At 47.5% G+C, this 25,405-nt stretch overlaps 3 protein-coding genes across 3 annotated transcripts; 2 read left to right on the forward strand and 1 right to left on the reverse strand.

Annotated features, from left to right (window-relative positions):
- The first annotated feature begins 5,429 nt into the window (after positions 1-5,429).
- LOC117679703 (FANCD2 opposite strand protein-like) lies at positions 5,430-6,579 on the forward strand. The gene has a single exon (XM_034441858.3). The coding sequence runs from the start codon at positions 5,503-5,505 to the stop codon at positions 6,022-6,024; it is 522 nt and encodes a 173-aa protein (XP_034297749.1). The 5' UTR covers positions 5,430-5,502; the 3' UTR covers positions 6,025-6,579.
- Positions 6,580-7,487: 908 nt separating this feature from the next.
- MRPL17 (mitochondrial ribosomal protein L17) lies at positions 7,488-8,988 on the forward strand. The gene is made up of 3 exons (XM_034441857.3): positions 7,488-7,704; positions 7,813-7,881; positions 7,968-8,988. The coding sequence occupies exons 1-3, from the start codon at positions 7,531-7,533 to the stop codon at positions 8,208-8,210; spliced, it is 486 nt and encodes a 161-aa protein (XP_034297748.2). The 5' UTR covers positions 7,488-7,530; the 3' UTR covers positions 8,211-8,988.
- Positions 8,989-11,109: 2,121 nt separating this feature from the next.
- Positions 11,110-22,346, reverse strand: ARHGEF39 (Rho guanine nucleotide exchange factor 39). Its single transcript, XM_034441865.3, has 9 exons — positions 22,006-22,346; positions 20,164-20,258; positions 17,475-17,595; positions 17,120-17,238; positions 16,812-16,882; positions 16,486-16,614; positions 14,765-14,994; positions 14,448-14,536; positions 11,110-12,409 (listed from the first exon to the last, which is right to left on the reverse strand). The coding sequence occupies exons 1-9, from the start codon at positions 22,153-22,155 to the stop codon at positions 12,364-12,366; spliced, it is 1,050 nt and encodes a 349-aa protein (XP_034297756.2). The 5' UTR covers positions 22,156-22,346; the 3' UTR covers positions 11,110-12,363.
- Positions 22,347-25,405: the final 3,059 nt, after the last annotated feature.

The raw sequence follows: 25,405 nt of genomic DNA on the forward strand, positions 1-25,405 counted from the left end.
GACCAAGGGAAAGTGCAGATCCGCCGTTACGTAAAACTGGATCGCCTCCTCGTGGTTCCCGATGGCGAGGCGCAAGGGCTGGGTAGCGGTTTTGATGGGCCCCGCCACGAGTTCCCGCCCATCTATAGTTTCGACCCTCAACGGAGGGTCCACTGGAACCAAGGGGACTTTGTAATGGGCCACAAAGGCCTGGTCCATAAAGTTCGTGGTGGCCCCCGAGTCCACCAGCGCGTGCGCCTGGAGCCCTTCCGACCGGTTAGCCAACAACACCCGGGTGTTCAAAATCAGGTGCCGAGGGGGCTCACAGTCCACAGCCGCCGACTCCGGCGGGGCATGGTCACGTGCCTGACCCAGAGTTTCCCCTAGGCCAGGCCTGGCCCGTTTCCCGGCTGATCACGCCGAGACTCTGGAACAGGCTTGAGCGGTCCACTCCGCTTCCGGGGACACGAGGCGGCAAAATGTCCCGCCTCGCCGCAATAGAGGCACAACCCCCCTTGACGTCTCCGCATCCGCTCCTGGGCCGTCAGTTGAGGTCTGGCTGCTTCGAGCTCCATGGGCTCCTCAGCCGTCGCCACAAAACGCTGTGCGGTCCGGAGCGCTGTTGGTGCGAAACGCGGGGGTGCCGACTCTGTCGATGGTTCCGGAAGAGCCCGACGGGGCCGTCGCCGTTGCAGGCGGGCGTCGATGCGCAGGCATTGGGTCACCAGCGCGTCGAGGGTCGGTGGCGCCTCCACACGAACCAGCTCGTCCTGCATCTCGTCGGAAAGGCCGTCCTGGAAGGCGTCCATCAGCGCCACCTCATTCCAAGCCGAATCCTGGCCTAGCAGTCGGAACTCTGCAATATAGTCCTGCAGGGGCCGCTTGCCTTGGCGGAGGTCCTTGATGCGCCTCGCTGCCGTCTGCACCCGGAGGGGGTCCTCAAACATGGTGCGCAGGTGTTGTAAAAAGCCCTGAAAGTCCAGGAGCAAGGGGCTATCTTGCAACAACAGAGGCGTGGCCCATCGGGCGGCAGTGCCAGAGAGGGAGCTGATAACAAATGCCACCCGAGCCCGGTCATCCGGAAAATCCTCCGGCCTCATCGCCATAAACAGTTGGCATTGTCCCAAGAAGGCCGGAAACATCTCCTGCTGCCCAGAAAACCTATCTGGCACGTTCACTGGGCATCTCGGACGGGGAGGGGGAGGAGGTGGAGCTGCAGGAGCATTTCCCAAAGCAAGTTGGGCAGTTAGCTGTGCTACTTGCTGTTGCAGAAGCTGATTGGCCTCCAGCATCTGCTGTATCTGCTGCTGCAGCTGTTGGTCCATCGTGGGTTAATGATGGAGTATGGGGGTGACGAACAAGATGATCTGTCCCCGTCCCCACACACACACCACACAGCCAGCCGAGGGTTAAGGAAACACTTTGGAACGCACTCAGTTCTTATCTTCCTCTTGGCAGCGATAGACACACCGTCTGCCAAGGGACTTTATTTTCACAAACAGACAGATAAGATACGAACGTTCAAGAAAGTCCAAACAGGAAATAATATTCCTCCCAGCAGTTCCGGATGAGGCTTCAGTGACTATTCAAGGTTTACTTTTGTTCGTCACAAAAGATTCTTGACCACAACCCTCTATTATATAGTCTCTGGGGTGTGGTCTCTGGGGTGTGGTCCAGTGACTCAGTTCTAATCCCTAGCACGCCTCCCCAGCTGCTGCAAACGTTTATCACGTCTTCGGAGGCGTGCGTCCAGGAATGAGGTGTCATTATCACTCTGATCTGAAGCAGCTGTTTCTTCTCCCTCGGCCGGCACTTGAAACAATGCCAGAGGGGAGGGGCCTGGAGAGGGAGGCCTGGCTGACTCCTCTTCCTCATGCTCGGAGCTTTCTTCCTCCGATGGGACAGGCTCAGAGGGCGGGGCCACAACAGAGAGAGGAACCTTTCCCCGACCCATTGAGGGGTTTTTTGCCCTCCGGAACATCGGGTCGAGGGAAAACACGGCTGCTGAAGGCTCTGTGGGGTGACGTCGGTAGCGATTTGACTGGCGGTGCTTTCCTCGGCCTCCGGCATGGACCGACGGCGGCGGCAGCTCTGCGGTGGTGGCGGCGGCGGCAGTGGCAATGCGGTGGCTCCCCTGGATTCCTGGTCTCTCCGGGGCTTTCTGAGGCTCCTGGGGACCCTGGAGTATAGTGGGAGCCATGGTGGAAGCGGCGCCGGCGCTGGCAGTGGGCGCAGGGCGGTCGGCGGCCGCTGGACGATGGCGGAGGCGAGGGGGCAGCAGCTGGCTGCTACCGAAGAGGACGCTATGGTGAGAGGCTGCTGGCTTCTATCTTGGAACCCCGGACCTGCTTGGGGGCGGCCTATTTCTGCTGTCCTACTTTGCTGCAGGAATCCGGAGGCCCCATTGGAGACTGGGGCTGTAGACTGGGGGTATAAAATGCTGGAAGACCTGGAAGACCTGGGGAGTGGGAGAGGTTGGAAGACGGCTGAGGGTTGGCCTTGGGCTGCCTCAGGCCATTCCCCCCCTCCCCCCCTTTTTTGTTGGCCTGTATAGGCCTTATTGTGGTCACCACCCCAGCTACTTTCTGCCTTGCAAGCCATCTCCCTTTATTGCTTTCCATGTGTCATCTGTTCCCCGGGTTTACTACTCTGCCTTCTAGACTGGCTCTATTCCACCTATGCCCTTGAAGGTGTGGAGAATGGACAATTCTGATATGGATTCTGAGGGAGTCCGGTTCAACTGCCGTTTCCCCTACCAGAGCGGATAGACTATCGAATCTCTCCATAGCCAATTCCATCCTGGCGAGCCATCGTGAGAGGATGGCCTGGAGAGAGCACCTCTGAGTTTTGTCGAAATCGCACGAGACTTCTTCCACTGTCGTGAGAGGACAGTAGAATCCAGTTTTTCCATGTCTTGAGTTGCTGCCTCTCCATGCCCTAGGACGATTAGACTATTCTATGGAACCTCAGCCAGAGGATATTTCACCCTTCCCGGTTCTTGATGCACTCGGCCGCCGAACTCCTTGCGCTGCGAAACTCCCCCCTCTCACAGGCCTGGCCCTCCACGTTATCGAGGGCCTATCTTGATGACGGATTTTGGAATCCCGAGAGATGGCATGTAGCGAAGAGGGGGTTGAGGGGTTTTTTATTTAAATTTTTAAAGAAAATTTTAAGGGGACCCGGGAGGAAGGGAGGGGGTTGTGAAAGTGGACCTGGGGGGGTCCAGATACCTACTGAGCGGGGTGACAGGTTGATTGGCTGCAGCAGAGGGGTCAGGAAGGAAAATTTATCCGGGGAGCAGGGGGATAACAAGAAGGGCAATGCAATTGAAATAATGAGTGGGAGGGGCAGGTATGACGGGCGCAGGGGACCATATCATGTGCCGGGGGTGCGCATACGCTGGTTACGAGCAATTGCGCACTCCGGTCCCCAAGGCACGTCTCGTGGCCTGGGTTGTGCAGAGTCTCAGGCCCAGGGTCCACGGCTGATGTTATGTAATGCCAGGTCGGTTGTTAATAAAGCCCCCCTCATCTGTGATCTTATATTGGAGGGGGGTGCGGAACTGGCAGGTATTACGGAGACCTGGTTGGGCCAAGAGGGGGGGGTCCCCCTCGTTGAAATGTGCCCACCAGGTTTTCGTGCATTTCATCAGCCAAGGGCCCAGGGGAGGGGTGGGGGAGTGGCGGTGATTATTAGGGACAGTCTTTGTCCGAGGGAGACCACTGTTCCTCAGATAGCCGGATGTGAGTCCCTCTTTGTGAAGTGGGGCCGTGGGGTGCAGATGGGTTTGCAGACTGCGTACCTGGCTCCCTGCCACGTGGCAGCGACCCTACCCGAGCTACTCGACGTTATCGCCGGGGTGGCGGTGGATACCCCCAGACTTATTGTCATGGGGGATTTCAACCTTCCATCCGCGGGTGAGACGTCAGAGGTGGCTCGGGAGTTCATGGCTTCCATGACGGCCATGGACCTGACCCAGTTAGTTAAAGGCCCCACTCACATAGGAGGACACACTCTGGACTTGATTTTCATCTCTGGTCAGTGGTTGAATGATCTTGGTAGAGGGGGCTTAGACATTAAACCCTTGTCATGGACAGATCATTCGCTCCTTCACTTGGACTTTCCTACCGCTTCCCCCCACCGCAGGGAGACGGAACCGACTAAATGGTTCCGTCCCAGGCGCCTGATGGATCCAGAAAGGTTCCTGACGGAGCTTGGGCCATTTCCTGAGACCCTGACACACGACTCGACTGAAGAGCTGGTGGCCGCCTGGGAGAGTGCGGCCGCCGGAGCCTTGGATCGTGTCATGCCTTTGCGGCCTCTGACCCGATGCCGATCTCAATTGGCTCCTTGGTTCTCTGAGGAGCTGAGAGAGATGAAGCGTCGAAAAAGACGCCTAGAGAGCATTTGGAGGACTAGTCATTCTGATTCCGACCGGACACAGGTGAGGTCTTATATCAAGACCTACCTAGTGGCGATAAAAGCGGCGAAATCTAACCATTTTTCCGCTCTTATCGCATCTGCAGAGAACCGCCCAGCCGCCCTGTTTAGGGTGACCCACTCCCTTCTTCGGGGGGGAGTGCGGGAGGATCCCTTGCAGGGTCGAGCTGAGGATTTTGTGCAATTCCTGCACGATAAAGTCGCTCGGATTCGGGAAGGCTTGGACTCCGACTGGGCGAGTCCGGGGGAGGAGACGAGAGTAGGTCTTGAGAATATTATCTGGGAGGAGTTTGATCCTGTTGCTCCCGAGGATGTGGACAGGGTTCTGGGTAGGATTAGTGCCGCCACATGTTTATTGGACCCGTGTCCCTCCTGGTTGGTACTGGCCTCCCGGGAGGTTACACGAGGCTGGCTCCAGGGGATTATAACTGCTTCTCTGAGTGAGGGTGCCTTTCCCGCCGCCTTGAAAGAGGCGGTGGTGAGGCCCCTCCTCAAGAAGCCTTCCCTGGACCCGGCTGAATTAGCTAACTACCGTCTGGTCTCCAACCTTCGTTTTGTGGCGAAGGTTGTTGAGAGTGTGGTGGCACGACAACTGCCCAGGCACCTGGATGAAGCTATCTATCTAGACCCGTACCAGTTGGGCTTCAGGGGGGCAAAGATTCACCCCCAATAGTCAGCGATGGCACCTGCTGACTATATCGGGACGCCGGCAGCCACAGCCACTCGGTCTTGGACGGGTTGAGTCTGAGCCTGTTCCTCCCCATCCAGACCCGCACGGCCTCCAGGCAGCAAGACATCACATCAAGGGCATTGTTGGGGTGGTCTGGGGTGGAGAGTGGAGTGGAGTGGAGAAACCCTATTTTCACTCTGTCATCTACCCTAATCCTACCTTAGTTTAATTATTTACAAATACAATTGTGCCATCACCAACACAGAACAAAAGCTGGCAGAGGCGCTTCCGGAATGTTGAATCAATCAGAAAGTTCTAAGCTGTCCATGTTCAGAAAGAGTTGCTGAGGGCACCAAGAAGTACAAAGATGTCCCAAGACAGGGCAGGGTAAGGGCTACTCTTGGGCCTTGACCATGGATGGTGGTTACCAGCTATGGGCACCCTGGTCTCCACTAGATGAATCTCTGCAATGGCTGAGGGGCACCCTCCCCAGGCCGGGGGTTTCCAAGCCTCTCTTCCGAGCAGGACGGAGCCCAGCTGCTGCAGATTTAGAAGTGCAGCTTTGCTTCCAGGGCCTCAGCCTGGTCCTGGAGCCTCGTGCGAAGATGGGAGCAGGACAGCCACCAGGAGCAGCTGGGGAGACAAGAGGGCACAGTGGGTCTGTGCGTAAACCCCAGGCTGTGCGTCTCACAGGGATTGATTCGGTATTTGGACACCTTGTGACAGTACAGCCCCCACGCTGGAGTGGCTCCCTTAGGGTATCCGAGCATTCAGCCTTCCATCAAGTCATAAGTGCCCATCAGCGCTGGCCCCGAGGGCTCCGGGAGCCCCAAGTGCACATGGCTATGGCTATATGTCGGCAAATGCTGCGTGCCATGCTCCTACTCTATGCTGCCTACAAGAGGTGTGCCTTCGCATTGCAACATTCCCACTGAGGGCCCGTCTGCCGAGGGCCGAAGGAAACCAACCCTTGCTGCGATCAAGGGAATCCCTCAGTTACATCCTCTTTGGAGATCTGTTCTTCCTACTTTCGAGGAGTCTATTCCAATCAGCTAAACATCTCCTGCTGATTGGGGATACCCAGCTGAATTGTAATTTGCCAATGTAATCGTTCATAATTATTATATATGAAAGAAACATTTCAAGTAAACAGTGTCATTGAAGGAAATATTTCTGAAACTCCAACAATATGTAAAACATCCCCTTTGAGAAACAACAGTCACACATTTGCACATGTTGCAGAACATGCACTCAGCAAACTGAGATAATTGGACTTCTACATGGGATGAACATGAAATTCAAGAACATTTTTAATACAAGAAAGAATATTAAAGCAAATTTAAACATAAAAACCATTAAGGCACTAAAGAACAAGACTGAGAAATAAATCCAATTCGCCAGGATTAGAGACTAAAAGGCAATAGGAGGGATGTATGTGAGTATTCTAAAAGCTGTATTAATTTCTAAATAAAATGATTATCTCAACCACATTTGAAAGTATTGTTTGGAATTCATTTTAAAACATCACACTTCATAAACTGAAACAATGCTTAATGTATTAGTATTATATAGTTAGTAAATAAGCCTGAGGCAGTGATTTCAATAATTCATAATCCATGTTATATACTTCGTTTTAAACAGACTATGAAGATGCTGAAAAAGACAATATTCTGATAGGTTAAAGAAGTCCAAATGCTCAGCCCCGCCCTCCCCCCATTGGTCTGAGTGCCTGACCTTTATGAACAGCTCTAATTTAAGAATATATCAATATATCTGACACACTAATATTCAGCAGGTACCAGCAAGTAAATGTGAGCATCTTACATTATTTTTTTAAAAAACGTTTTAAATGTTATTATAACACTTCTCCCAAGTGTTAAATACACATTTTTAAACAGTACATTAATATGGGGAAATAAACCTTTCTCCCATTTCTAAAATCTTTTGTTATTGCTTTTAATATGCCAAAAAATTCAATTTCTGCATGAAATTGTAATAGAATTCCTTCTTGTTATTCTAAGACAAAAATTGGGTTATTGAGATTTCTGTAGATTTTAATAGCAGAAGAAGCGCGTTCCTCGCAAGGGAAACTGAGGCTTCGTTCAAAATCGACCGCACAGATTGGAGCATTCAGAGGCAAATGCGGGGGGCCCCTCCCAGAAACCTGTCGGGGCCGGGTGAAAGACCTCCCCGGGGGCTCGGGGCCAGCTGTCCTCGGTTAGAAGGGAAGCCCCCTCTCCCCCCGCTCTCTTGCGGGAACCCATTACCCCACCCACCGGGCCTCTCGGAGCATCAGGGAAGGCGGAGAAGGCGGGCCGGGCCCTTTCGGAGACTGATTGCTCCTCCCCCTCCCCGGTTGCTCGGCTACCGCGCCGTCGCCCCGCCCCTCAAGCGGCCCTTCCGTCCTGCGCGCGGCGGCTTCCGGCGGCTTCGAAGCGGCCATGAGGCTGACTGCGGCGCTCGGCATCTCCCACGGGCGGCTGCGGCGGCGGATCGGGTTCGGGCCGCGCTCGCGCCTTGACCTGCTGCGGAACCTCGTCACGGGCCTGGTGCGCCACGAGAGGATCGAAACCACGCGCGCCCGTGCCGACGAGATGCGCTTCTACGCCGAGCACGTAAGTGGGGGGGAGGGGCGGGAAGAAACGGGGGGGGGGGCGTCCTGGTGACCGTGGACCCCACTCCCTCACCCGCCACCCCCCTCCGGCGTCGTTTCTGCCCCGCAGCTGATCGAGCACGCCAAGCGCGGCGACACGGACCCGCAGGCCATGCGCCTGGCCGACTTCTGGTTGACGGTGAGCGGGGGAGCTGGGGGTCTCGTGGGGGGGGTCCCGGGCGAGGACGCGGGACTGAGCGCTGCTGCGCTGCCGCCGCCTTGCAGGAAAAGGACCTGGTGCACAAGCTCTTCAAAGTGCTGGCGCCCCGCTTCGCGCCCCACCAGGGCGACTACACGCGGATGGTGCGGATCCCCAAGAACGACAGCCTGGACCGGGCCGAGAGGGCGGTGATCGAGTACAAGGGCAATCCGCTCCCGCCGCTGCCGCTGCCCCGCCGAGACGGCGAGAAGACGCTGGTCAACCAGCTGCTGAAGGGCTACCGGGAGGAGCGGGGCACCACCGTGTGAGGGAGGCTTGTTTGAAAAAATAATAAGCATAGGAAGAAAGACAAAACAAAAAGAAAAAAAATAAACTTGCCACTTGTATCCAGCAAATCACTGTAACGATACCACTGTCTCTTAAAATAGTTATTTAGTTTTATATTTATATAACCAAATACTTAATTCCATGCTTCACCCTTTGCCTATATGCCCGTTTCTAAATTAACCTATTAGTCAGCAAAATTCCAGTAATTACCAGAAATAAAAACCTAAGTAGTATAAACTATTACATCCAATTTGAATCCATTTTAAAACTCCGTGGTTTTGGAGATTTAAATCTCCATTTCCATCCCCCTAACAAACACCCTCTTTCCGCTCTTCAAATACAAGTAGTCCTCAACTTACGACCACAATTGATCCCAAAATTTCTGTTGCTAAGTGAAACATTGGTTGTGAGTTTTGCCCCACTTTGACTTTTCTTGCCACAGTTGTTAAGTGAATCACTGCAATTGGTAAATTTGTAACGGTTGTGAAGTGAAACTGGTTTCCCCATTGACTTTGCTTGTCAGAAGGTCTGCAACCATCATAAATATGAATTGGTTGCCAAGCATATGTATTTCGATCATGTGACCATCGGGATGCTGCAACTTGTGTGAAAAAGTCAGTTTTTTCAGTGATGTAACTTTGAATAGTCACAAAATGAACTGTTGTAAATCGGCAACCTGTAGTTGAGGTCCAATCCCAGTCAAAAATTAAATCTCCGTTTGAAAGTGTATAGTCTGAAATAAAAGTAGCATTCTAGGTAGTACATTCATTCATACGTGCAAATTCCACACATGCAATCTAGTAGCTACCACCATTCTTGCAGTAATGAATGCACTGTACTACTGATGCCTGATGTGAAAAAATGCTTGCTTTGGGCCACTTTGCCCTCGGTCAACTTCACTGGAGGAAGCAAAACATCTCCCTGGTTCAGTCCAGCTCCCTTTTTCTGAGTGAGAGTCAAGTCTGGACTTCCTTGCAATGGAGTTCAAACCCTGCAACTGTTTTGGTTGCTCACTTGTAAGTTTTCTATACTTTTTTAAGCGCCTCAACTTAGAACTGCTTACAATATTCAAGCTTCAGGCACATTCTTACTGTGTTGACAGCTTTATTTTCAATCCGTTTCCTAAGGGTTCCTAGCATTACATTTGCTTTATTTACATATGCCACATCTCCATTATACTATCCATTGTGGGAACCAGATTTTTTTCATTACTAGAGTATCGGTGTCTGTGAAGGGTTCCTTTCTCCTGTGTGCATCACATTATATTTCAGTTACAAGTTATTTGCCTCTTGGTTAAGCATTAGTGTGACCAAAGCCTAGCTCTCCTAAAGGAACAAATAACTTGAAGATATGTGTTTATTAAGCAAACAGATAATTTTCAGTCTGCACTCGGCTCTAAGCTTGCTGAGCAGCCTTGATGAAAAGCAGTCATAGCAGGAGTATATTTTTTTGTATGCTACGTTACAAAAGGCAGAGACTGTAAATTACAGCATGATGTTGGAATGCTTTTGATAAACCCAGCTTGATGACCTCATTTACCCCTTCCTGCTATGGTCAAGGAATATAAGCAATTGAGTTTACTGGGCCACCGATTCCCATTCTCTTCCTGTTGCCATTCAGGGTCAATTCAGCCAATTGTGAATGTTTTAATATAAGGGCACTTCATGCAGTTCAGGTGTGTTTGGAGTGGAGTGGAGTTTCATGTATAGGGTTGCCTTTTGTCACCGCAGCAGTCACTTCTTCATAATCACTTTCGCATTTCACAATCAGAACAGCTTTTTCCTGAAGTCATTTATAAACAAGGTAAAAAAACCTGTCCTAACACTGTTCTGATTTCTATTCTTTTTTTTTCAATGAATTAATTCATTAAAGTACTGGTCATATCTCACTATCGCCAAGTTTAGAAGAGCCTTTCATGAGGACTTTGTCAAAGGATTTTAGAGAGTCCCATTACATAATATTTAAAAGATCAGAAGTTAGCTGTGAATTTTTCCTAGGTCATTCGTTTCTGAAAATATCCCACGGTACTTTGTCACCTCCCTGATAAAGTCAATTTTGAAGAAAAATCAGTGCAAAGAATTATTTTTTCCTACAATCTCCGTTATATCCCTGATGTATTTTGTGTTTCAAATATATTTAATATTTTCAGTTCCCCATCCAGACAACTTTATTTAAAATTAATATAATACATAATTATAACATTTTTATATTTATTCATACATTCAATTTGTATGGTCGCTTAGAGTTACTTAGGTGAAATTGGCAGCCATACAAATCAAATTCTGGGGGGAAAACATGAAATATTTAATGCATGGAATATCTGTAATAACTTTTTGTAGTGCAATTTTTTAAAAGCATGTTACTTTTACAATGCTTCAAGCAGTGTGGGCTTTGATAACACAAGATTGGAATTCTGCGCCCATGCTCATCATGTTTGGGGAAGCAAATTGGATAAAGCCTTGGTAATTGGTAATTACTAATTACTTTTTGTTTTTGGAATGGTCAGACTCCAGCTTAAGCAGCTTGGCAAAGAGACCATGGCTAGAACCGTGCCTGGATTGTTTTAAGGCAAGTGTCCTCTCCAATGGAATTTACTAAGAAAAGGAGGAGGAGTGTAAATTCCTCTTACAAAGGAGTAATTGGTGAAGGATACGGGCCCTCAAAGCAGGAGAAACTTTTTTCTTTCCTATTGAGTCAGTATAAAACACCAGATGTTTTGTGATTTCTCTCAGTTCTAGGATCCCTGTATAGATGTGCACACATGCATGATTATATAACTTCCACCATTTAGGATACCTCTCCGCTGTCCTCCACAGAAGAATGTCTGATCTACAGTGTTGGTATAACAAATGGATACAACTGCTCCTCTGGAAAATGCACTAAGTACCAAAATCTGCCAAATTTAATGTTAGATATTTTTGGGGGGGCTATTTCCTCATATCTTTTTCTTAAGAAATACAATAACCTACAAATGATATTATTAGACTGCCTTTTAAGTCATCTCTAATTTTCTTAAAGCAAGTATCCATTGAGGAAAGCATAATTTTCCATACTGCAATATTTTAGAATAAAAATATATTCAGAAATGTTTCATTCCTTTGACAGTCATGGAACTGTGTTTTCCCTACCAATCCTGCAGTTTTCAATATCACTACAGACAGTCCCAACCTATCGGGCAGGGGTTCACATGGATTTTACATTCACAATTGCAAAACAAGATGCATTTGAAAATAAGTGTCACATGATTCGCTTATTGCATCTACTCATTTTAGATGCAATTGGCAAGCTTATTGTAGAAATTGTTTTGCTACAATAAATTATAATAAAATTGTTAAAAAAAACACCATAAACTGCTCCTTCTTTCCTAAAAAAAATGGAATTTGAGGATCTGGAAGATCTCCACACCCATATTCCACTGTTAGCAACAAAGATTCAAAAGTAATCTGTTATTAATATCTGTTGAAAATAGGATTACAGCAATACCAAACCTTGTCTACATTTGGAGTTCTGGCTGCATAGCGGTCATGCTACAGAATTTGAAAATGCTTAAAGCAGCAGTTTGTCTGCCCTGGTTACACTCATGGAACTGGATTATAGAGTATTAGGCTCCCAAGCATTCAGTCTCAAGGACCTGTCCGTGCCTTGGCATGTTTTTAAAACCCACCGAGTTCCAGCCCAAAAGTTTTCCTGTCTTGGCAGGCAAAACTAATCTCGCAATAGAATTCACAAGGAGAAACCACCACCATTCATAGCCATTAAAAGAAAATAGGCTTTTACATCCCACTGTGCAAGATCCACGGGTATGAAAAATAGTTTGTGTAGAATCTTAATCACTTCTGTCCCACTGTGTCACATGAGAGTTGCTGAGAAGGCTATCCTATGGCAGGGCTCCCTATCTGTTGGCTTAATAAGTGTGGCTGTTCTGGAGGCAGCAGCCTCTGAGGAGGGCGGCTATTCCAAGAATCCTGCTTCTCTGGATAGAAGGAACAGGGAACCAAATCAAGGACAGACCTGTGTTAGGGTTATGCTTGGAGTTAGATGTCCAAAGGAGGGTAGCACTAATGACTGCACGTTGGCAGATTGCCAAACAACTGCCCAGGGCACACATGCTATTTCCTGCAGAGTCCAGCTGGCTCACTCGGCCTTCTGAGAGGGTGGGCTGCCACAGACTTGAAGCTCTCTGTAAGAAGAAACAATCTTACCACAGCCATAATTGAGACCAGAATTTCCATCACAAAGCGATGAAGTCAAAGTGCACTTACTTTGCTTTGCAATGACAATCTAGGCCAGGGGTTTGCAACCTTAAACACTCAAAGAGCCATTTGGACCCGTTTCCCACAGAAAAAAAAACCACCGGGAGCCACAAAATCTGGGTGGGCATGGCCAATTCGACATCACTCACTACCAGTCACATGACCCCCCCCCTCAGCCAGTCATTAAGGCAAAGAACCAGGAACCACAAAACCCTTTTCTCTCCACCCCTCTCTAGCTCTGTCTACCCTCCCTATCTTCCCTTCTCTCTCTGTCTCTCCCCCCTCCTTCTCTCTCTCCCTCTCCCTGTATCTCTTCCTCTCTTCCCTTCTCTCTCTCCCTCTCCCCCTCTCCCTCCCCCCATCTCTCTGTAACTCTCTATCTGTATCTATATCTGTGTCTGTCTCTTCTCACTCTCTTATAAAGCCCAGCAAGCTCTCCTTGGAGCTCTTCGCTAATGCATGTGTGCACCAGTGGGGAAATCCTCAAGCGAGCGGACGGCCGCCCTGCGGGCACCTTTGCTGCACTTTGGCCGAGCCCACCGACTCGCTTGAGGAAGGTCTCCCCGCTCATGTGCATGCTCCCAGCCTTGCCATAGCCGGCCAGGGGGTCGCAAAAGGAGGAGAATTGCCAGAAGGGAAGCCTCCACTGCGCTTCATGCTCATTCCGGATTTCCAAAAAAAAGAAAGAAAAGCAGTAGCGAAGAGCCCCAAGGAGAGCTCACCAGCTTGGCCCAACCTCGGCTTTCCTGACCCCCAGGGTGGGCGTTGCGAGGTTCGGTGGGGCCAGTCCCATTTTCCCACTGCCCTGAGCTTCTTAAAGCTGCGGCTAGACGCTGCGGGCCCATCCCCTCCTCCTGGATCCCATTCTCACCCCGCCAGCCCTCATGTTAGCATTGGTCGCGGCCGGGTCGCTGCAGTGTCTCGGGGCAGACAGCAGATTGCGCATCTCCCCAAGTGACCGAGGCATGCCTAGCACCAACAAGGGCCAGAAGAAGCTCCAGCAAGAATGAGGCACTGGAGAATCAGCCCTGACTGTTTCTCCACCCCACCCCACCCTCCGCTGTCGCCCTTATCTTCTCAGGCCAGGCGAGTGACTGGGAAGGGAGGGCGAGGAGCGGGGCCAGCCAGTGATGGGACAGGGAGCCGCAGCAGAGGGCCCAAAGAGCTGCAAGCGGCTCCAGAGCCACAGGTTGCCAACACCCGATCGAGGCAGTCCCAGTTGCAATTAATAAATTAATGGCCTGGTTGTTAGTGAGGCAACTTCCCGCCAGTTTCTACAATCAAGTCAGTGGGGAAGCCAGCAGGAAAGTGCAAGCCCCAAGCGCTGCCAAGTGGAGGAGGGAACAAGAGATGTGGGAGGGCAAGGAGGGTGTGCAAGGCCTCAGCTTGTGAAGCTGGAAACTGCACATATTTTGGCGTGGACCTTTTTCAGCCAGAGACCAGAGCGAGTCCTCTGACAGTCGGCTGCGACTTGCAAGCTTCCCTGCCAGCTTCTCCACTGATTTTCTAGCAAAGCCAGCAAGAAATACTGCAAATGACTATCACATGATCGCAGGGGGCTTGGCAACTGGCTGTAAATGTAAATAGGATGCCAAGTGCCCAGATCACAATCATGTGACCGTGAAACTCTTCATCAGCCGAAACTTCAGTAAGTCCATTCAGGACCACTGCAACTTTGAACAGTCAGAATAAACAGCTGCAAGTTGACGTCTACTGTAATGCCTTCCCTTGAACCAAAGCATTGTCTCTGGATCTGCTCAGCCAGAGATTATTTTGGGCAGAAATTGAGTCAGTGGCTGTAGTGGGAGTTGACCAGGGAAGCCCCAGACTCCCGTACAGCTATGCTGTGATACTTACAATGCGGTCACTGCCTCAGCCTAATTAACCCTTGCTGAGTTGTGATAAATGATTCCTTAAATGTTATTCAGACTACTTTAGAGAAGAAGCAGGAGGGATGTAGCCTACCTGATAGCCACCACCAGATTCTGGTGCCATTTGGTAAAGTCCTCCTGATCGCAAGACATCAATAGTAACTTTTTTTGTGGGAAAGAGAGCTGGAAAGAGAGAAAGGGCAGGAAAGTGATGTGTGGCCAAAGGAAAGAGTTCCCAGTTCACCAACCCCTAAGTCCCTGGCTATGAAGTCATCAATGCTTGCCGTCCCTTCTTGGCACTAACCCCAGCTGTGCCTCCCACATTACCCTCCATCATAGATCAACCATGGGTTTCAGGGGAGAGGAGCCAGCAAAACTGGCAAAACCTGGGAGTGGAGGAAGAGCACTTACACTGAGCAGCCCTCCTTGGCTCTGGGTGTGACCAAAGACCTTCTCCACAACACAGTGACTGAGAGGGTAAACGGCCTGGCAAGCAAACTTGTGTGAATTCCAAGGATGGAGCGGGTGGCAAGGCTTTGTTAACAACAAGATATCAGAGAAAAGGAAGCACCTCCTGCGCTGCATCTCCTTCCCCTTGGAGGGGATCTCCATCAGCCAACCTTCCTGGAGATACTGGCGCCCTGCATGGAAAAAGGACAGAAACCCAGGAATTTATTAAGCAAGCTCTGAAACCATCTGAGGTCCATCGGTGACCCCAGGAATGCTTTCTCTGGGAAATGCAGAGGGATTAGCGACACCGATCACTGAGGCAAGACACTGACACATAATTCCAAAACTCAGCTGTTGACTTCAAAAAACATATGAGACAGCATTTCCAAATGATAGCTGGATTCCTAACATGTCAAGAGATTTACTTTAGACTCCATTTTCCTCCATGAAATAGATTTAAGGCATTGTACAAAATATTAAAACATCAATATCTGAACGTATATGGAAAATACATTTACGATAGGTTTGCAATTAGAAACCCCATCTTTTGTGTGTGGGTGTGTATACTCTGTTTCTGCCCCAGCTCCTGCCCACCTTGCAGTTAAAAGCATGCAAATGCAAGTAAATAAGTGTCCCTTTGGTGTGAAGGTAATAGTGTTCCGTGCGCTCTGGAAAAGCAGCTGTGGAGAGAGAAGGGTTGCAGAAAGAACCCTTGAGAGCTCCATTTATCAAGACTTTGTTTCTGAAAGTCCAAGCCAGCACCTTATTACTACTAAAATTATCCACTAATCCGAAGTAGGACTTTGTACTCATTGGATTTTCCCAGCCTCCGTCCATGTTTGGCAGGTAATATTTCAACTGGCATGTCAACTAAGAGCAGGTAGCAGTTTCCCAACCCCTTGAATTGGACCAGGGAGCCCCCACACTCTGATGGTAACTCTAAATCCCCACTAGTGTCACACAGGTAGGTCTAGCTCTACTTTCAAAGATGTCTGTGTTAACATCTTTCCCGTTGACCCAGAGGGTCCTGGGCGATGAAGATGAATTTGGCTCAACTGTGCTTCTCACACCTGATTCACAACAGTCACGTAGTGAGGCCATTCTTTATTTTGCTTCTCTTCACCATTTCATTGGACAAACATTTATGAAACAACATGCCTTGTTCATTGGTGCACCAGTCACTTGAAAGTCCTCTGATGGGTCAAAAGCTTGGACAGTTGATTTCGTGCCTGGTTGGGCTAATAGGTTTCCCCCACCTGGTATTCCTATTCTTTAAACGGTTCCCCCCAGAACTGAGCTTGAAGTCAGATTTGTTAGTTTAAAAAAAAGGATTAGAATGTTTTTTCTCTATCAGTTGGTAAAGATATTGATTTCCTTGTGTTTGCCTTTTTTTGTGTATGTGCCTTCAAATCAGTGTCGACTTCTGGTAACTGCCTAAAGAAGTCCCTGCAGCTTTCTTGGCAAAAATTCAGAAATGGTTTGCCTACCTTCTCCTTCCTTTAACTAAACACAGGTCACACATAGAATAAAACAAGCAATTAATGCTATAATATAAGGATCTAGCCTGATCCTTATATTATAGCATTAATTGCTTGTTTTATTCTATGTGTGACCTGTGTTTAGTTAAAGGCTCATCATGATTGTCTAGCATGAGGACTTGACAACCAACACAGAGGCCTCACCTGGAGCCAGCACTTGGGTCTTCCGTCCCTTGAGCTGTTTCTGAATCTGTCTCATCATCAATAGGTTCTCATGGACACGAGCAATTTCCTGGACTCGATGCAGGACCTCCAAAACAGACTTTAGGGACCCTGCAAATGACAGCATATCACCCAAGATATATGCAACGTAACCTGTTCTCCTGCCTGGGTAACTGGGAAGGGGAGAAAAGCCAACCCTACAAAATTCTGTCAGGCAAAAATCGGGCGTCTCTGCTGCTGTGATGAAGAGCTGAACAGCTGAAGGCAAAAATTCAGGAGCGTATCACAGGGCTTAGTTAGAATCCTACCTTGGAGCTGGTCAAATCCAGAGCTCTCTGGGGGAGTGTGCTCCACCAAATCTTGCAGGAGGTGCCTATACCTACCAAACAGATATCAGAGGTGGAGGACATCTAAGCAACTGCCTTTCAGCTACCCATCAGAGATCCCAGCCCACCTGCCCCCCCACTCCATCTCTACCCCACCTTGCAAAGCAAGCAGTGAGGCAAAGCTTTCGGTCCTGGCCCCCAACAGCCTCTCTTGGGAGCTCAGGGAGGAGGGGCAGGTGAAGGTTGGCTTCCCAGCCAGAGAAGGAAGACTCGGCTCTTCTGCCACTTACTGATGGAGCCTTTGCAGGGGCAGCGGCAGCAGCTCTTCCAGCCGGCAACCTTTAAGCTCTGGACGGGATTCCTGAAGCTTCTTGAAGCGGGAAAAAGCTTTGTTCTTCTTTACCAGTTTCTGCAAATGCAGACCAGTAAAGGGGAGAAGCGGGTCAGGATGGCTGGCCAGCAAAGACTGAGAACAGATCCCCAGCCTCATCTCCAGACCAAGATCTTGGCCAAAAAAAACAACCCAAGGATATCCTTGGCTGTCAAGAACAGATAACTGGAAGAATAAACCAGGGGAGGGAGGAGATGGGGGAATGCTGGGCATAAAGCACCGCCTCCTCTGACCTGTAAGCAATAAGGGCATACCTTCAGGATGTTTTGGGCCGCTTCCAGATTCTCTGCATAATGGACGTAGAACACTAGCTGGTGGCAGAAACTCTCGAGTCCTAATGCAAAATGGCCTCTGGTCAGGTGGAAAAGCAGTGTCCTGCAAGCAAAGAGAGGAGCCTTGAAGGAAATGACCAGGGGCCAGGGGCCTTTCTGCACTCACCTTCTTCCTGGAAAAAAAGAGGCTACCACAAGCAACTGCCCAACAGCACATGCAAGAACAAAGGGTACAGCATAAAGAGGAGCAGAAACTACTCAGAGGTCCAACTTCTTCTGCTCAATCTGTCTTGCATTTTTGTGAGGCTCTCTAAAGTTTCTTCGCTGACCTGACCAATTACATCTGCCTTAAAAAAAGTCACACCTTCTAGGACAAAATCTATCAGCTGAGAGAATGGCACTTGAGGGGTCTTTGGAGGTCTCTGAGCTTGGCTGTTTTCTTGCAGATATTTCATTATCCAAACTAGGTAACATCAACAATGCTGGACTTACTAGGTAACATCAGATCCAGCACTGATGAAATTGCCTACTTTGGGTAATGAAATGTCTGCAAGGAAACAGCCAAGCTTCAAGGACCCATCACTTCAATCCTGTGCTAAAATCTTTTCCTCTATCAGAATAGGACTTCCCACTTCTGGTGGGCTGTGGGGAGAGTTTCTTTTTTAAGGATGTGCCTCTAGACAGCAATGTCTGGGAAAATGTCTGGAAAAGGTAATCAAGCAGAGGATTTATGAGCATCTAGTAAATGAACAAGGTGATTACTGGAAACCAGCATGGGTTTGTTAAAAACAGACCATGCCAGAGAAATCTTATTACCTTCTTTGATAAAGTGACTAAATTAGTAGATCAGAGAAATTCTGTGGCTGTCGTATACTTGGACTTCAGTAAGGCACATGAGAAAATAGACCACAGTCTGCTTCTTGGTAAGTTAGAACCATGTGGAGTAGACAGTACCACCACCAGGTGGATTAGCAGTTGGCTAATCAAACTGCACCCAGCATGTAGTCCTCAATGGAGCTACATCTATATGGAGGGGAGCATGCGGGAGGGGGGGAGGAGGATGGGATAACTTGCCATAGCCAACTTGCTGTAGCCAACTCACCATGACCAACTCGCCACAGCACAACTCGCTGCAGGACAACGTAACAATTCTATGTAATGATTTAAAATAAATTAAAAATATTTTAATTTTTGCCATTCACATTTTATTCTGCCCCTCCTTTTGCATTCTTTCTTTAATGATTCTATTCCAGCATTTCTTTGATATCAGTGTAACACTTGTCCTGCAGCGAGTTGTCCTGTGGCGAGATGGCTATGGCAGCTGTGGCACGTTAGCTGTGGTGAATTGGCCGTGGCAAGTTGGTCATGGCAAGTTGGCCATGGTAAATTGTCATAGACTCGCAGTGGGGACCTCAAGGTTCGGTCTTGGGCCCAGCACTCTTCAACGTCTTCATAAGTGATCTACATGAGGGAATAGAAAGGGAACTCTTTGCAGATGACAGCAAGCTTGGGGGGTGGGGGATTGCAAACACTTTAGATGACAGAGTCAAGATTCAGAAGGATCTTGGCAGACTTGAGCATTGGGCCCTATCCAACAAGATGCAGTTCACCGGTGAGAAAAGTACGGTCCCGCGCTTAGGCAGAAAAACCAAATATATAGGTATAGAAGGTACCTGGGTCAACAGTACGGTAGTAACTCTGAGAGGGATCTAGATGTCCTGGTGGATCATTGCTGAGGTATGAGTCAGCAATGTGCTGCAGCTGCCAAAAAAGCCAGCGCAGTTCTAGCTGCATCAATTGAGAGACCAAGGGAAGTGACAGTACCCCTCTATAATGCACTAGTGAGGCCACATTTGGAATTCTGCATCCAATTCTGGTCAGCATGATAAGAAAAGGATGCCAAGGCCCTAGAAAGAGTGCAGAGAAGAGCAACAAAGATGATCAGGGATCTGGAGGCAAACTCATACAATGAACAGCTAAGGGTTTTTGATTTACTTTGTGGCAAACACGATATGGTTACCTACACCAGCCCTTCCACCATTGTAGGGAGTGCTGAATCTTTTGAGCATATCGTAATCTTGCTGCAATTGTCAAATACAAAAACAAAGTGGCATGACTTTTTTTGCAGCTGTCTATCCATTTTTCCCAAAAGGAAAATATCTGGTTTCAATTATACATTAGTCTTTAAAATCTACTGAATTTGTATCCGAAATGCTGAAATGTGTGTTATTTACACATTTCCAACATAAATTTGAGGTGCCTTCTAGACAATTTCTCTGGCGACTTACACTAACAGTACATCATTTATAAAAATTCTCCTGACATTAGAACATAATGTAAATTTCAATATTTTCAACCACATCCTTTTCCCATTGTTCCATTCTATACTGTAATCAAAATTTGTAGCTCATTTTATCCTACTTTCTTGCATGCAACTTTAGTTTTTCAAGCCATATCCTACACACAGCAACATCCAGATAATCCTATGATGGAGCCTTCTTTGTACAGGAGTTGATTAAACAATAAGGCATTGGCTGTGAACGCTCCTTTCCATCACCCATAGAGGGATGGGTGAAGTCCAAGGAAGAAGGCCAATAAGAGTGCATTGTCCCTCCCCCCAATACCTACCCCCCCCCCCCCCCCGGCCACAATGCCACAAGCCTGACCTTACCGGCTGGCGGAGCAGATGGACTCCCAGGGTCCAAAGAGAATCTTATGGATGTCTGGCTTCAAGATCCCCTTGGCCTTCAGGGTGACCACAAAGTACTGAAAAGGGACATAACACCATTACTGTCCAGGTGAAGCTGAGTACAACATTCCTATTTTCACTCTTCCTGCAGCATGGAGAAAATCTGGCTCGTTGGGCATCTCAAGTTTGGTTCTTTAATACTGCTTTTTAGTCAAAATAGTTTACTCAGTGCATCTACCTTATAGTTTATGCAAGAAACTATATGCCTCTTGCAAGGTAAACTTCAGAGAGCCTGTCCTAAATAAAATCACTTAACCAAGTCTGAGCTAAAACTGGGCTTTGCTTGTGCTAAGCTAATCAGGAATCTCTTTAGATTGATGAGTGTGGCATGGCTAAAAATAGGCTGCTAACTTAACAAAAACCTCAACTAACCAAAACCACAATGGGCAGTACAAAAATCCATGGGTCCCTATTGGTGATGATGAGAGAAGATTGTAACTCAGAACATGAAGAGTAAATGGTCATGAATTACCAAATAAAAAGCAAGAAATCAAAATAGATATGTGTGTCTGTGAAATTAAGAGAAAATAAAAATATGTAATAGATCTAAAAGAAGGAAGACTGATTGTGTGAAATTGTGGAAGAAATTCAAATCCAAGCCATGCTTATGTATCTTAGCAAAGAAGATTTTAAACTTAGAAATAATAATAGACTAGACTAGACTACAAAGTAGAAGACTTTATTGGCCAATGTGATTGGACACACAAGGAATTTGTCTCCAGTACATAAGCTCTTAGTTTACATACAAACAACAAGGTAATATAATCAGTGTGCACACAAACATAAAAAGCACATGTACATGCAAACAAGATAAATGTGGCTAAATGATGGGGGAACACCCAAAAAAGTGTTTCAAAAAGGAGAACACTGAGAATGTCATGGCTGGCTGAAATTGAAATGATCCAACAAAACAATGAACTGAGAAGTTTAAAGTAGAAAGCAACTTATGAAGCAGTGGAGACAAATATGGCTTGCAAAAATAGAGGGACAGTGTGAATATAAGCGTCCCTTTTCTCATCTCCAGTCTCTTCTCCCCCCCCCCCCAAGGTTTCCTAACTAAAGCAAATCCAGTGAACATTAAGTCACCAGCATTTGGGCCGCCTTCCGGATTGCTCTGTTCCCACCTCCCCATTCTCCCCTCTCCCCTCTGAAAGGGGGGCTTGCCTGCTCTTTCTACCAGGAATATTTTAAAATCTTTCAGTGAGTGAACGTGTGTGGGAGAGAGAGCTGCTGCTACAGTTTCTTCCTGTTGCTTTGCTTTGTTTCAAAGATTTCAGTAAACTGCTGTTTTCAACTGCCTTACATAAGGGGAAGTAGACATACATTAGGGAAAAATGCATTTATGTATTGTTGTAGCTTAGGTTATCTAGTCCATTTCCAGAGAGTTTGAATAACTTCCAGTATTAACAAACATTAAAAATAAGTATCAATTAACTCAATTATGTTCGACCACTCGCCCCTTTGAGACAGTGTGATCTTACTCGTCCCTATTTTTTTTTCCGAAGACGCATGTTTAACAGCTGCCGGAAAAATCTTCATAACCCGGGGGCCTCTGCTCCAAAGGAGACAGGCCCCTTAAACCCGGGCCACTCCGTCGGCCTCTCTCCTTCCGCGAAGGGTAGGGGCGTCCGGCCGCCACATCCTTCCCCGCCTCACGCTTGCCCCACGAATTTAACCCGACCGCGTCCACACCCACGGGCGCCCAGGGACACGCAAGAGGCGCGGGAATGTCGCGGCCGCCTGCCGGCGCATCCTCCTCCTCACCGTCGCAACTCCTTCGAGCTGCTCCAGGTATCGCCCTTCGGTCCGGAGCAGCTCCTCCGCTCGGGCGCGGCGCTTGCGCTCCCAGCCGGCCCTCCGCTCCGGCGAGGAGCTGCGGCTGTGCCCGAGAGGGCCCGTAGCGGCGGCGCTCATCCCCGGGAAGATGGTTCCGTCGCGGGTTCGGCTTTGGACCGGCCGGGAGCCCACAGGAGGGAGAGAGAGCCGATCCTTGCGCCACCGCCCTTCTCGGGGAAGCTAGCTGGATCTGCCCGAGCTGCGCCACGGAGCCTCCCGCCTGCGTTCAAACGGCCACCCAGCGCCGCCCCTTCCGGAGTCACGTGGGAGGGTAGAGCAAGTTTTCTAACATAGGATCAGGATCTTTCGTTTGAACATTTGCACTTTGATTAAGATTCAGAAACCCCGTCTCCGTTTGTTTTATTTTGAATTGGCCGTTTTGCACGTCCTTGTTACACCGGCCTTGAGAGCCATTCCCACTTCACAGAGGCATGGCACAACATAGGAGAACAAATCCATCAGGACAAGATTCAGCCGTTCATCTGCATTTCAAAGACAAGGGTCACTCTTTTGAAGACAGCAGAGTCCACATTTTGCACAGAGAGCACCGCTGGTTTGAAAGAGGTGTCAAAGGGGCCAAAGATGTCAAAACTGGACAGCCTTCCCTCAACAGAGGCAGAGGGATATGGCACCATCTATCTCCTGTCTATAACACAGTCTCTTCAGCAGTCCCAAGAAGGCTGCACACCCATTTGCACCACTCAGGTGACCCAGAGGACACAAATAAACCTCCAAGTGACCTAAAAAGGATGCAAATGACCAGCTATCTGCAAGGAGTGTAAATCAGGGTGAAATGCTCCCGGTTCAGACTGGATCGCCCGATCCAGTAGTGATGGAGGCAGGTGGCTCGGAGAACCAGTAGCAAAAATCCCTGGCCCCCCCCCGCCCCCCCCCCGTGCCCAGCTGAGCCGCACAATCATCAGAGGCTTTTTTAAAAAAAAAATAAAAGCATTTTTTCTACAACCTCTTCGGCTGAAAAAATGCTTTTAAAAGTAAAGAAAAAAGCCTCTGATGATCGCGCGGCTCAGCTGGGATCGTCAGAGGCTTTTAAAACCATTTTTTCTACAACCTCGGCAGAGATTGTAGAAAAAATGGTTTTAAAAGCCTCTGACGATCCAAGCTGAGTTGCCTGATCAGCAGAGGCTTTTTTTCTTTTAAAAGCCTCTGACGATCCCAGCTGAGTTGCCTGATTGGCAGAGGCTTTTAAAAGAAAAAAAATCATTCACATGTAATCCCATATCCATTAACAATTGTTTATAACATATCAATACGGTACACATCAAGGATAAACATGAAAACTCGGCTTCCATAGTTGACAAACTAATGTGCTTTTGCCTAATAGATTTCCATCCTATCAAAGCATTACCCAACATTACCACTATACCTGATGTTGATTTACGAGTAGGTATATCAGTTGCAAAACTTGCATCACCATATGCCATTAAAAATAGGTCACTACTAGGCTCCAAATATAACGAATAATAAATTGTTTGCTTCAGATACCTAAGTATTCACTTAGCAGCTTGCCAGTGCCTTTCAGTAGGTTCAGCATTATATCTAGCCAGTTGGTTTACACTGTAAGATATATGTGGCCTAGACCAATTATTCAAATAAGCCTGATGGCTCAGCAGACTGATAGCATTGTGATTAACACCAGCTGTCTGCAATTACTGTAAGTTCGAATTTCACCAGGCTCAAGGTTGACTCAGCCTTCCATCCTTTCTAAGGTAGGTAAATTGAGGACCCAGTTTGTGGGGGCAATAAGCTGACTTTGTATAAATATACAAAAGTATGAAGGCTATTGCTTAACGCATTGTAAGCCGCCCTGAGTCTCCGGAGAAGGGCGGCATATAAATCAAATTAAAAAAAAATATGATAGACTGCCTATTAAGGATTGATATATTTCCTTATCGAATACAGGACTTTGAATATTACTATGTGTCAAGTATTTGCAAGCCATTGGCACATGTGTCATATAGACACCAGTGGAGGCAGAGAGTGTCTCCACCCCTATGTGGAAAGGAGGGGCTTACCCTGAGTATAAAACCCCCTCCAACCTTTTCCACCTCGCTCTCTCCATCTCTCTCTTTTCATGTTTGTTCCTCATGAGACTTGATCTCTGTTGTACATAGTTAATATGATTTATCACATGAATAAATATGTTTAAGACATTTATTTATGCATCCACCTCTGAACTCTTCTATGCTCCTGTGTGTTTCTACGATCCCAATTCCACACTATGTTTAAAATCCTGACTCATTGGTGTTTTAGCAGGCTTACAGAGTTCTATGTTGTAACGTTTCAGCAATTGGCTAACTTTCGTGGCTTGCGAAATTTTGTAACCTTTACTAGTTTTAACTATGTCAAGATCCAGATAATGCTTAATTTCTCCCAAATTCCTAATTCTGAACTTCTTTTGCAACACAGAAACAATTTCGGTTGCTTCGTGTTCAGATTTAATAATAAATGCTATATCATCAGTAAATAGCAATAATAAGAGATAATAAGCAATCAGTCTTCCCATCAGTTTTCAAACCTAGTGGCTTCTTCATATAGATTGTATGTTGTAATGGCGCATGCAGATATGCAGTTTCAATATCTATATAGTTTATCCTGTATCTATTCTTTTTTTTCTTTTTTTTTATTGCAAAAGTTTTACAATTACATTTTCACCCCTTTTTTCCCCCCACCACCCACCCGACTTCCCAACCTCCCTAACCCTCCCTAACCCTCCCCTCCCCCCAGACTTCCCTATATTATGCTCATATCTGATAAAAAAAAAACCCTTACTATAAAACTTGTGTAAAAACTTGAACCCGTCCCTCCCCTTTATAATTTTTCTTTTTACCCTCATTACATTAAAATTTTTCTAGTACATTATTTTCAGATAAAAGCTATTTGATACTTTCTAGTTTGATATTTGTTCTGAACATATTCTATCCACTTTTTCCATTCCCATTCATAAGTCTCTTGTGAACAATCTTTTAGGTATGCTGAAATCTTCGCCATCTCTGCAAAACTGGCCATCTTCAAAGTCCATTCCTCAATAGTGGGCAAGGCTTCATTTTTCCAATATTTACCTATCAACAATCTTGCTGCTGTTATCATATACAATATCAGTTTTGTTTCACCCAATGTAAAACCCTTAACTATACCCAATAAAAACAATTGTGGAGAGAATTGAATTTTTTTCTTCAAAACATTCTGCATGACCCACCAAATTTTTATCCAAAAAGCCTTAACTTTCCTACAAGTCCACCAAACATGATAATATGTAGCATCTAAACAGTCACATCTCCAACATTTTGGCTGAACATTAGGGTACATA

The sequence above is a fragment of the Pantherophis guttatus genome, chromosome 2 (assembly GCF_059756535.1).
Source record: "Pantherophis guttatus breed Tessera chromosome 2, ASM5975653v1, whole genome shotgun sequence".
NCBI lineage: Eukaryota > Metazoa > Chordata > Lepidosauria > Squamata > Colubridae > Pantherophis > Pantherophis guttatus.

What these genes read in the sequence shown, in the direction of transcription:
- ARHGEF39 (XM_034441865.3), bottom strand. Translation starts at nt 22,155, where the DNA reads ATGAGCGCCGCCGCTACGGGCCCTCTCGGGCACAGCCGCAGCTCCTCG. An exon ending in TCCATCTGCTCCGCCAGCCG is followed by an intron (nt 17,596 to 20,163) that starts GTAAGGTCAGGC and finishes CTTTGCTTGCAG; the next exon opens with GACACTGCTTTTCCACCTGA. An exon ending in CCCCTGCAAAGGCTCCATCA is followed by an intron (nt 16,883 to 17,119) that starts GTAAGTGGCAGA and finishes TCTGTTTGGTAG; the next exon opens with GTATAGGCACCTCCTGCAAG.
- MRPL17 (XM_034441857.3), top strand. Translation starts at nt 7,531, where the DNA reads ATGAGGCTGACTGCGGCGCTCGGCATCTCCCACGGGCGGCTGCGGCGG. An exon ending in TGCGCTTCTACGCCGAGCAC is followed by an intron (nt 7,705 to 7,812) that starts GTAAGTGGGGGG and finishes TCTGCCCCGCAG; the next exon opens with CTGATCGAGCACGCCAAGCG. An exon ending in TGGCCGACTTCTGGTTGACG is followed by an intron (nt 7,882 to 7,967) that starts GTGAGCGGGGGA and finishes GCCGCCTTGCAG; the next exon opens with GAAAAGGACCTGGTGCACAA.
- LOC117679703 (XM_034441858.3), top strand. Translation starts at nt 5,503, where the DNA reads ATGGATGGTGGTTACCAGCTATGGGCACCCTGGTCTCCACTAGATGAA.